The sequence below is a fragment of the Tenrec ecaudatus genome, chromosome 4 (assembly GCF_050624435.1).
Source record: "Tenrec ecaudatus isolate mTenEca1 chromosome 4, mTenEca1.hap1, whole genome shotgun sequence".
NCBI classification, from domain to species: domain Eukaryota; kingdom Metazoa; phylum Chordata; class Mammalia; order Afrosoricida; family Tenrecidae; genus Tenrec; species Tenrec ecaudatus.
In genome coordinates this window covers 31,080,596-31,092,507 of record NC_134533.1, presented here as the reverse complement: position 1 = coordinate 31,092,507, position 11,912 = coordinate 31,080,596, and the positions used below count along the sequence as shown (strand labels likewise).

At 39.3% G+C, this 11,912-nt stretch overlaps 1 protein-coding gene across 1 annotated transcript; it reads right to left on the bottom strand.

The window, feature by feature from the left end:
* Positions 1–263: 263 nt before the first annotated feature.
* LOC142446615 (small ribosomal subunit protein uS14-like) lies at positions 264–528 on the bottom strand. The gene has a single exon (XM_075548361.1). The coding sequence runs from the start codon at positions 513–515 to the stop codon at positions 345–347; it is 171 nt and encodes a 56-aa protein (XP_075404476.1). The 5' UTR covers positions 516–528; the 3' UTR covers positions 264–344.
* Positions 529–11,912: the final 11,384 nt, after the last annotated feature.

The window sequence follows — 11,912 nt, the reverse complement described above, 5'->3', positions numbered from 1 at the left end:
TTCAAACTAGATTCTTCATCATCATCCATATCCCAATGTGGAGCTTCACCTGGTGTGAGATACATCCAGAGGCTGCAGTACAGATGTAAGCCCATCTGGAATAATGGCTAAAGTAACTTTACTAGATTTTGCCAATTTTTTTTATGTCATCTGATAGGTGGGCTCTGTGAACACATCCCAAACAAGTAACGATGGCTTTTTCTTTAAGGCTGCTCCTGGTCGTCGATTCCAAATTTCTTCCAGCCATTTTTTTTTCAGACGAATTTTTTTTTATTTTATGTACAAATAGTTGGCATTGTTTCTTCTTTTGGATAGCGGTGTTGGATTGTCCATCCAAAGATAACTTAGTCCAGCTTGATGAAGCCGATGTCCTTTGTGTACTGACGGAAACACTGACGGCACATATTGAGGCCGAATTTCTGGATCAGACCGTGCCGGTTTGAGCACATGCGGCAAGAACGGAAACCCTGGCCGAATTTTCGCGGGTGGCTCCAGTAGAGCTGCTGGTGACCCATCTTGTTTCCAGGCTCTCTCCCAGCCATTTTTTTTTTGTCTGTCTTCATCCATCCAGCCTTTAACATGTGCACGCACAGTAATTCTTGGTGGGAAATTGATCTTTTTAGGCAAGGTCTTTTAAAAATAATGCCCAGACGCAGCTTACTTCCATTAGCCAAACATGATAGAACAACTGTAAAGTGGTTTGTTTGTTTTTTTATTTCCTGTGGGTTTGAGAAAAAATGTTTTTTTTTCTCCTAAACTTGCCACAGTTCTGTTCTTGGAAGATCAAAAGTCATGGCAGTTACATCCATATGGAAACTTGTATGTTTTAAAGAGCCAAGATATCACTTTGAGAACTAAGTGCACCTGACCCAAACCAGGGCATTTTTTCCCATCACTTCATGCATATGTGAAGGTTAGGCAATGATTAAGGAAAAAGGAAGAGGACTTGTAGGATTTGAATTTTGGTTTTGCAAAGAAAATTGAAAGCCCCATGGACTAGCAAAAGAACAAGCCAATCTGTCTTGGAAAAAGTATATCCAAAAGACTCCTTAGAATTCTGCCTGGTAAGACTTTGTTTCGCGTTCTTTAGACAGGTTATTAGAAGAGAGCTGTCCTGGAAACAGACATCAGTTTTGGTAAACTAGTATAGGTTCTCAATCCTATTTGACCTACCAATTACTTTCCAGGATATATATATATATATATATCCTGGAAACAAATTGGTAGGTCACACACAATATATTGTGTGTGTGTGTGTGTGTGTGCGCGCGCGCACGTGCAGCTATGCTGGATCAATTGAGCAAAGGTGACATTGCTCAATTTGGGAAGCACTGAGAGGTTAAGAGAAAAAGTAGACATTGGAGGAGAAGGATTGGCACAATGGCTGCAAAAAATGGGCACAAATATAGCAACAGCTGTAAGATAGCACAAGAACAGGCAGCATGTCTGTTGTGTGTAGGTTCACTATGATTCAGTGCTGACTTGAAGGTACCTACTAGTTAACAACAAGCTATATGTAGTAAACTCACTGAAGGTTGGGGTGGTGGGTAGGGTACAGTGAACATGGAAGTACAGGGTATAAAGCACCAACCAGTAAGCTCAGAGAACTCAGGTGCTCCGTCTGAACTGGCTTTGGGGAAGGTAATGCCATCTAGCCAAATTATTAGCAGTTAAGCTCAATAAAGACACAGAGAATGAAAGACAAAATACCAACAAATCAGTATGTTTCATGTAACACTTGGTCTTTAAAAATGTGATGTAAACATTATAACACTAAAAACCCTTTTTCTACATTATGAAATTAGGGGAAAACTTAAGACTTTAATAATACCAGAGTGGCACTTATATAATCTCTTGTCAACTTGAGCAAAGGGCTGGAGTCTGGCTTGTCAATCACGTCAGAGCCAATAATACCTCTGTGTGGGCATAGCCTTCTGAGGATTCTGGGAACTCCTGTATTCCTCCATGGAGGTGGGACACACACTATCCCCGGGAGACATTCCTGTTAACAAGCCAGATAGAGCTACACTGATGGAACTAGAGTCCTGGAGTTGAAGAACCCAAGTGGAGACCCACACCAGTGTTGAGATGCTTCCACGGATTCTTGATCCACAAGACGTACCCTCCACTGATCTGTGGTCTTCCACCATTCGGCATCATTGATTGTGTTGTGTGCATCTGAAGAAGAATTTATAGACTGAAATCAGACATATGGGCTAATATTGGACTTACAGACTTGATCTGGACTGGGCGGGGATGCTTTCTTAATATCCAATTATTCTTTTATACAAAGCTCTTTCTTATACACATATGAATTTGTTTCTCTAGTCAACCCAAAGGAACACAATCAGAAATGGGTTGATGAGTGAGAATCTCACACTCAGTGAGAATTGATACACCTGCCTTGAGGGTTACAAAGTAGGTTCAACTAATATGTGAAATATATATATATATATATATATATATATATATATATATATATATATACACTTTTACTCAGAAATTCTACATCGTGATCTACTCAAGGGATGTATCATGTATATGGCCAAAAATAATGTACAGTGAAAACAAATTGCTTAAGAATTGATTAATAAATTGATTAATTTCCTTACTAAGAGGTGATATACATAGATCAGCATAATTGGGATAAGAGACTATTCCCTTTTATAGTTAGGAACTAAAAATATATTAGTCACAAAATAACGTGTTTATAGAATGCACACTGGAATGAGAGTAATCATTGTTGAGTTTTAATCCATTATCTTATTTTTCATTATATTCTTTATTTCTTCCTTTTATACCTACCAATGTCAAGGTCATTTTCAATGTTCCTTTCTCTAGTCAGAACTATTTGTCAAATACCATCGATTCTTTATCATTTTCACTGTTTCCCAGAAGCTAGGTGTGCCAGGCATGCAATATATAACCAACATATGTTAACGATTAATTATATACATGACTGTGTGAATAATGAATATATTTATTAATAAATTCATGTTGGCACAATTTTGTAAAATGACCTATTTTCTCTACAGATCCCATGTATAAAGTGAAAACAGAAGTCACAGATTTGAGTGCCTTTTCTACATGATTCTAAGTTTTTGTTTGAGTACCCTTAAAAGTATTTCATTATTATTTATAACATGACAATTTTTTTAATATTTTAATTTGTTATATTTCTACAGGCAGCATAAATACTACAGTAGAATGGCTCTGGTCTAGCTGAATTTGTAAGGAAAAACTGGGATTATTGTAGTAGTGTGTTGGCGGGGTGGATATTAAAGAACTATAGGAATGCCGTGTGTTTTATCAGTGCTATACTGCATGCTGGCTAATTTGTCCCTTCTCTGTGACCCTTCTGTGAGGTCATGTCCAATTGTATACAATGGACTTTGGGACTCCACTCTGACCACCCTTGTTTGCATCAATATGATTGCTTGTTTGGGGTCTTCTGCTGCCTGATACCTGATGCCATCAACAACTTGTGATCACACAGGCTGGTGTGCTTCTTCCATGTGGGCTTTGCTGCTTCCATGGCTAGATGGCCACTTGTTTAGCATAAAGCCTTTAAGACCCCAGATGTATATCTTGTAATAGCCAAGTACCATAGCTTTCTTCACCACATTTGCTTATGCACCCACTTTGTATCCAGCGATCATGGGAAGGTGAGCATCACAGAATGCCAGCTTATTAAAACAAAGTGTTCTTGCAGTGAGGGAGGGCTTGAATAGAGGAACAATGTTGGTCTGCTACCTCTATACTTAACATATAAATATAAGTACTTATATCCCAATCATTATATATAAATATATTTACATACATACATCTATACCTCTATAAATAAATATTTCTTCCTACCTCTATTTCTTTTTACTTTCCAGTCCCACTATCATATTTGACCCTCATTTGGCTTTCAGTAATTCCCCTTTGTTGCATTGCACTTAATCACGCACACCAGACATTCTACAGCCTTCCCACCATCAGTTTTAGAACTCATGTTTCCTTGACCATGGGATTGTTAGCTCCACAATCCCTTTCCTCACCCTCCTCTCCATGACCCCCCCCCCCAGAACCATTGGTCCCATTGTTTTCTTCTTGGGATTGTTAACAATCCTGCCTATCTTATATAGATAGACATGAGAAATAGGGGGGGGAAAGCCTGTAAGTAATTCCAGGTCTGTCTGCTAATCCTTAAGATTATTTTCAGATGGGGTCTGATGCGGTGCCAAGCTCTGCCACCTGTGTTAGTCCAGTTAGACTATAGAAACAAATTGATAGAGACTCATATATGAATAAAAAGAGGTTTATGTACAAGAGCAATTGAATATTGAGAAAATATCCCAGCCCAGTCCAGATCAAGTCCATAAGTCTGATATTAGCCCATATGTCTGATACTAATCTATAATGTCCTCTTCAGACTCATGAAACACATGTAATGACACCCAAGGCAGGGAACTCACAGACCAATGGGTTGGAAGTCTTCTGGATCTAGTGGCGTTGTAAGCATCCCAGTACTGACAGGGGTATCTGTGTGGCTTCTCTGACTCCAGAGGTCTGGTTGCATCAGGGTAGGTCCATGTGGCTTCTTGAGCTCCCAGGCATAGCACGATGTGTCTTGGCAGTAGAGCGTCTCTCAGGGAGGGAGTAGAGAGAGAATGTGTCTCCTGCCTCCAAGGAGGAAATATAGGAGTTCCCAGAATCCTCAGGAGAAGACCATGCCTACACACAACCCTCATGGGCTATGACCTGATTGACAGACTAGACTCCACCCCTTCACTCTTAATCCTCAAATAGAAAAATGATTATATAACTACCATACCCCCAAGTCAGCAGTGTATTTGGGGGATTTCTTGAGGATTAGTTGATTTGCTCTCCTTGCTGCTCTTTTGTGCTCTTTTCCTGTTCCTGCCCCACGGTGATGGGGGAGGGGGACACAATTGTCAGACTGGGCACAATTTCTGCACAGTCTCCAGTGCTGTACTCTACAGCATTGTGGGTCAGCGAGGGACCGTCATGTCTTGTGGTGGGGCCAACCATACCGTACTCTCTCTGCATTGGCCGCTTGAAGCAGGAATGTCCTTGGTGAGCAGTTCTCTCTCTCTCTCTCTCTCCCTCATTTTCCCTCATAGTTTGCTCCCATGTAATCTGGGTAGACCCACCTGCCCTCCTCTCAGGCTGCATCTTCTCTGTTGTCCTCTGTAGTGCATTCTTCTAGGGAGTGGGTTTGACTTGGTTGGGATGGGGGCTGGCCATGCAGACCTCTCTGTTAGTTTGCTTCTTCATGGCGGTATGTTGCCTTCAAGGTTTGGCATACCAAGTTGAGGCCTGGTCCCTCTCTCCCTTTCCTGTGGAAACTTGAAACTATCCTCTAATTATTTTATTTTCACCTCCTTTGTATTTGGCTGATGTGGTAGTTATACAATCTGTCATCAATTTGAGAGGATTAAGAGTGCAGGGGTGGAATTTTGCCTGACAATCAGGTGGCAGCTTGATGACCTCATTTAGAGGATCTAAAGAGATAAACAGCTCACTGGAGATGGGACACCTGCTCAGTCCCTGCTACACATTCTTCTTGACAAGCCACGTGGAGACAGACTAATAGCAGTCAGAGTCTCAGAGCTGGAGAAGCCACATGGGTACTTATGCCAGTGCTGCGATGCTTACAATGCCACTGAATCCACACTTTCCACTCACTGGCCTGTGATCATCCTGCGTTTGGCATCATTTCATTAGTTTTGTGAGCCTGAAGAGGGATTCATAGATTGTTGTCAGATATATGGGCTAATAACAGAATTATGGACTTGATTTGGACTGAGCTGGGATGTTTTTCATTATTCAATTGTGCTTGTATATAAAGTTCTTTCTTACACACATATTGGTGTCTATGAACTTATTTCTCTGGTCAACAGAGAATAACACCGCTGACATATGCATCCCTAGATTGGGTTTAATCCCTGTTAGAGTGCCTGGACCTCACCCAGGAATGTATTCATGTAATGGCTTTCCCCCTATGCCACTTGTCCTTTTTAAGCTGACCTTAGTGGACTCATGTTGTACCTGTTCTTTTGTCCTTGATTTATTTTGTGTAGCATAATTTCCTCCAACTCTTCCCCTGTGGTGATATGCTTCATATATTCATCACTGCTTTTTAGAGATGTATAGTACTCCATTGTATGTATGTACCAGATTTTTTTTAACCCATTAGTCCATTGATGGAAATTTCAGTGAACAGTGCTGCATTGAACATTGGAGCGCAGATGTTGATACATGGTGTTTCTTACCTCTTCTGGGTATATGCCCAGTAGAAGGATTGCTGGTCATATTGTAGGATTTCCATTTTAGGTACTACCAAATCAATTTCTATAATATCTGCACATAGTTACAGGTCCACCAGCAGTAGATAAGCATTCCTATCTCACTACACCCCTTCCAACATGTTACTTTCTGATTTTTTGTATTGGGTTATCTTTGAGGGTGTTAAATGGGATCTCTAGTTATTTTAATTTGCATTTCCCTATCGCTAAGAATCAAGAACATTTTCTCATATGTTTATTGACTGTTAGGATTTCTGCCATTGTGATCCATGAGCATAGATTTTCTTCCCTTTTTTCGAGGTTGGTCTTAGTTTCTTATAATAGTGTTCTTCAATTTTCCTCATACAAATCTTTTGTTCTTTGTTAGGCATATTCCTAGATATTTCAGATTGTGCTTGCCTATAGTGAAGGGTATGACATTTTTTTTAATCACTTTTGTGGTCTCATCTGATGTTTATAGCAGCCTGATAGGTTTCTGTTTGTTGATACTGTATCCTAACACTCTGCCATATTTCTCTATCACATCCAGCATTCCTCTTGTGGAGCTTTTGGAGTTTTCCATATATAAAATCATTTTATCTGCAAATAACAATATTTCACCTCTTCTTTCCTCATATGAATACTTTTGTGTCTTTGCCTTATGTTGTTAGCTAGGACGTCCAGTACAATGTTAGATAAAAGTGGGGACAAGGGGCATCTGTGTCTAGTCCCCTTTTTTAGTGAGATTGTTTTCATCTTTTCTCCATTGATGACTATTTGGGCTGTTAGTTTTTCATATATAGCATGTACTATGTTGAGGAATTTTCCTTCCGTTCTTATCTACTTGAGTGCTTTAATCAGGAATGGATTTTGCATGTTGTCAAATGTATTTTCTGCCTCTTTCCATATTATCCTGTGGTTCTTATCCTTTATCATGCCAATGTGGTGAATAATGCTGATGGACTTTCAGATGTTAAACCATCTCTGCATTCCTGGAATGAATCCCACTTGTTTAGCATTTCTCAACCTGTGGGTCATGACCCCTTGAGGGTTGAATGACCTTTTCACAGGGGTCACCTAAGGCCATCAGAAAACATCTTTCCAATGGTCTTGGAACCATAGCACTACTCCTCTATCCATTTCCAGGCAGATCCACCCACATGCAGATATGCCCACATATGAATACCTGGTGTGAAGACTGTTCTCCATGCTATACCATGATTCAAGACAAAATTTCATTTATTTGTCATTAGAAATAAATATTTCGCAATATATAATTACACATTGTTTTTGTGATGAATCACTATGCTTTAATTATATTCAATTTATAACAATGAAAACACATCCTACATATAAAATATTTGCATTATGATTCATAAGAGTAGCAAAATTATAGTTTTGAAGTAGCAATGAAAATAATTTTATGGTTGGGGTCACCACAACATGAGGAACTATATTAAAGGGTCATGACATTAGGTTGTAACCACCACACCTTGTCATAGTGATTCTTCATTTTATATACTGTTAGATTTTATTGGCCAGTATTTTGTTGGGAATTGTTACATAGATATTCATTAGGAAAATTTGTCTGTAGCTCTCAATTCTTGTGGGATCCTTGCCCGGTCTAGGTATCAGAGTTATACTAGCTTCATAGAAAGAGTTTGAGAGTTGGCCATTTTTATCTTTGCTCTGCAAGCATTTGTGTAGGTATCGCTTCTTCCCTGAATGCTTTATAGAATTCTCCTGTGAAGCCATCTAGCTTGGGGGCTTGGGAGTTGGTAATCCCTTGATATTCTTGACAAATTCCTTTATTGCTATGGGTCTGTGTGGTAATTACATAATCTGTTGTCAATTTGAGGCTTAAGAGTAAAGGGGTGGAATTTAGTCTGTCAGTCAGGTCACAGCTTGATTACCTCATTTGGAGGCACAAAAGAGATCAAAAGCTCACTGGAGGTAGGACACAGGCTCACTCCCTGAGAGTTTTGTTTTGACAAAGCACATGGAGCTATTACGCTACAGTCCTGGAGCTGGAGAAGCTATGTGGAGACCCTTGACAGCATTGAAATATTTCCACTGCTACTGGATCCACAAGACTTTCCACCCACTGGCCTGGCATCTTCTTTGCATTTCATTTGGCATCATTGCATGCGTTTTGTGAGTCTGAAGAAGAATTTATAGATTGGTATCAAGCATATTGTCAATATCGGATTTATGGACTTAATCTGGACTGGACTGGGATGTTTCCTCAATATTCAATTGCTCTTGTATTTAAAGCTCTTTCTTTTACACACATGAGTGTCCATGAATTTGTTTCTGTAGTCTACCTGAACTAACACATTGTGTTGAGGTTCTTTACATCCATCTGGGATAGACAGGAATCATTTTCCCATGTATTTGTCTATGTCTTTCAAGTTGTTAAGTTCATTGGAGTACAGGCCTTCTTAGTACTGTGTAGTTAGCCTTTTAATTTCATTAGGGTCCATTGTAATTTCCCTGGTTTTGTACCTCACCCTAGCTATTGAAATGTGTTCCTTTGTTTGGTTAGGTTTGCCAACTTTCTATCAATTCTATTAACCCTTTCAAAGAATGGGCTTTTAGCTGCATTGATTTTTTTGCATTGTTTTCTTGTTTTTACTCATGCATCTCAGCCCTGATTTTTATTATTTCTTTTCTTTTGCTATTAGTAGTAAGATTGTCCTGTTGACTCTGTTCTAATTACTGGAGGTTTTATGCCAACACATCACTTGCAAATATCTCTTCCTCTTTCATGTGTGCATTTATTGCTACCAAACTTCCCCTGATAACTGCTTAGTTGTGTCCCAAAGGTTTTGATATGTCATATTCTCATTGGTTTCTAAAACCTTCCTGATTTCATCTTTGATCTGGGCCAGGACCCACTCATTTTCAGTAGAGAGTTATTCAACCTCCAATTGTTTGCCCTTGTTTTCTTAATTGTCATTTTGTTGATTCGCAGTCCTATGGTATAATGATCTGAGAGGGAAGGCTGAGTGATCTCTATGTGCTTGAATTTACACAGGCTTGATTTGCATACCATTATGTAGTCTATCATCAAGTATGAGCAATGTGGGATTGAGAAAAATATTTTTTTCATTTGGGTGGAGAACTCTGAAAATATTTATCAGGACAAGTGGCCTAATTTAAGAATTTAATTCTGAGCTTCTTTTTAAAGCTTCTTTCCCTGTGACTTATCTTTCTCAGAGAACAGGGTATTAAAGGATTATTGAACCTGTGATTTCTTTTTTTAATCTTTTGCAGCATTTGAAAACTTTCGTGGTTTCCTTGGGCACATATATATTTATTATGTTCATTTGTTCTTGGTCTATTGATTCATTGAGCATTATATAGTGTCTCTCCTTATCAATTCCTATGGCCTGTAACTTGAGAACAGTTTTGTCAGAGATTAGGATCACATCCCCTACTTTTTTTTGAATTGCCATTTTCTTGGTATTTTTTTTCTCCATCCTTTGATTTGCAGCCTATTTTGGTCTGCAAGCTTGAGGTATGTCTCTTGTAGGCAGCAGATGATAAGTTTTTTTCTAAGCCAGTCTGCCAATCTCTCTCTTTTAATAGGCAAGTTCAGCCCATTAAATTCAGAGTTGCAGAATCATCTTGTACCTTTTGTTTGAGTGTTTTCCTACCTCACTCCTTATCAGTTCTTTGTGGGTGTCATTCTTGCCTTATTTTCACCATTGTGCCTATGATAACTTTGGGGCTATTTTCAATGTGTTGCCCTTTGGATGGAGTTTCTCTATATAGTAGTCTCCCATTTGTTCTCTTAACGTATTGTTCTTTTGCCCATAGTGGGTCAGAAATAATTTTTTGTAGAGCTTTAATGTAGTCTTTATGTTTTTCCTTATCTCAGAAACCTCTTACCACTCCATCTAGCTTGATAATTTGGCTAGGGGATTATTCTTGGGTTTGCATTATTTTCCTTCAACATTTGAAATATATTACTCCACTCTCCTCTTCTTCATGGTGTTTGCTGATAAGTCTGAGCATTCTTATTTGAGTACCTTTATGGGTGACTGACTTCTTTTCCCTAGCTGCACTTACGAGTGTCTTCTTCTCCTCAAAGTTGGAGAGTTTAACTATTATATACTTTGGAGAATTTTTCTTGTGCTTCAGTCTAGCTGGTGTCCTTTCAGTTTCCTGAATAGTTGCCTGATTTTCTTTCATTAAGCTGGGGATGTTTTCATCTATGAATTCCTGATTTATTAACTTGACTTCTTTGTTGTGTCTTATTCTGATAGTCCAATTTTTCTAATGTTGTTCCTCTTCATAGTATCAGGCATTGTTCTCAGGTTTTCTTCAGCTTGCTAATGATCTTATTTGACTATCTTTCCTGTTGAAACCTACCTGGTTATCAAGGTCATTGGAATGGTTCTCTGCTTCTTCAATTCTGCTTGTGAGTCTGTGAATTTGTTATTTGCTTTTGTTATCTCATCTTTTACTTCAATATTTCCCTTTGGTGTGTGGCCTTCATCTCCTCTATCCTGTCACCTTCTTTCTGTATTGCTTCCCCTCATCTAGTGTATGACTTCAAGCATAAATCTGAAGATTTCTTTCTGTGGCTATCAACATTTGCTTATACTATAAATATTGTTACATTCAGGACTTCCTCTGACATTACATTTTGTTTCTCTTATTTTCTCTCATTGGTTTTGGAGGTAGATTGCTTGCTGGGTGTCATTTTGGATGATCTCAGTGCCATTTTCCCGGGACTCAGAGAGTCTTGGCTCTCTCTTTGGGAAGTTGGTAGGAATGCTTCTGCAGGTTGCTAGGAATGCTTGTGCCAGTAGAGCACTGGGAGTAGCAGGCGTAGGGTAGGAGAATTCCTCAAAGGATGAATCTGCCAGCAGCAGAGGGAGGGCCCTAGACCATTTAGGGTATCGAACCGAGGCTGGAAAAACCTCTCTACTGTGTGACTGTCAAGCTTAGGGTACAGCCACTGTGTGTGAGCAGACAACTGGGGTGGTAGCCACGATGGGATCCTCAGCACTGCAGGCCTGCGAATCCCCTGCACCCATCCATGACCCCAGGACTCCACAGAAGGTGCTGGAGAGGGTATGGAATTTGGATCCCAGTTCAGGAAAGTGCTATGGGCTGTTGCGGTGATTACTCAACAGCCTTATATCCCTTTACTGGGCCTTTAGCTCTCCCTACTCACTGATCTCCACAAGCTCCCAAAGCAGGCTGTCTACCTGGCCACCCTCTTGTTTGAACTCCCTCATCTAAACTTCTTATTGTCTCAAACATCTCATTTTTTACTTTATTTCATAGCAGCTAAGTGGAATTTAGAAGAAACACGGATTACTGCATATGTCTTCCCTGAATCACAAGACCATTAGATTGTTTCTCTCTGAATCAAAGCAGAAAATAAAGCTGTCATTCTGTCATTATAGCTTTGATATCACTTTATCCCACAATGCCATCTCTAGAATCATCTAAAAGTGTTTTTATCTGATCCCTGTTACCCTTTATAGATATCTTGTTGAAAATTTCTATAAAATCAATTCCAAATGATGATGACCCTATATGTACTGTGTGTCAGAGTACTCAATAAGAATTTCAAAGTATTTTGAAAGCAGATTATTTTGC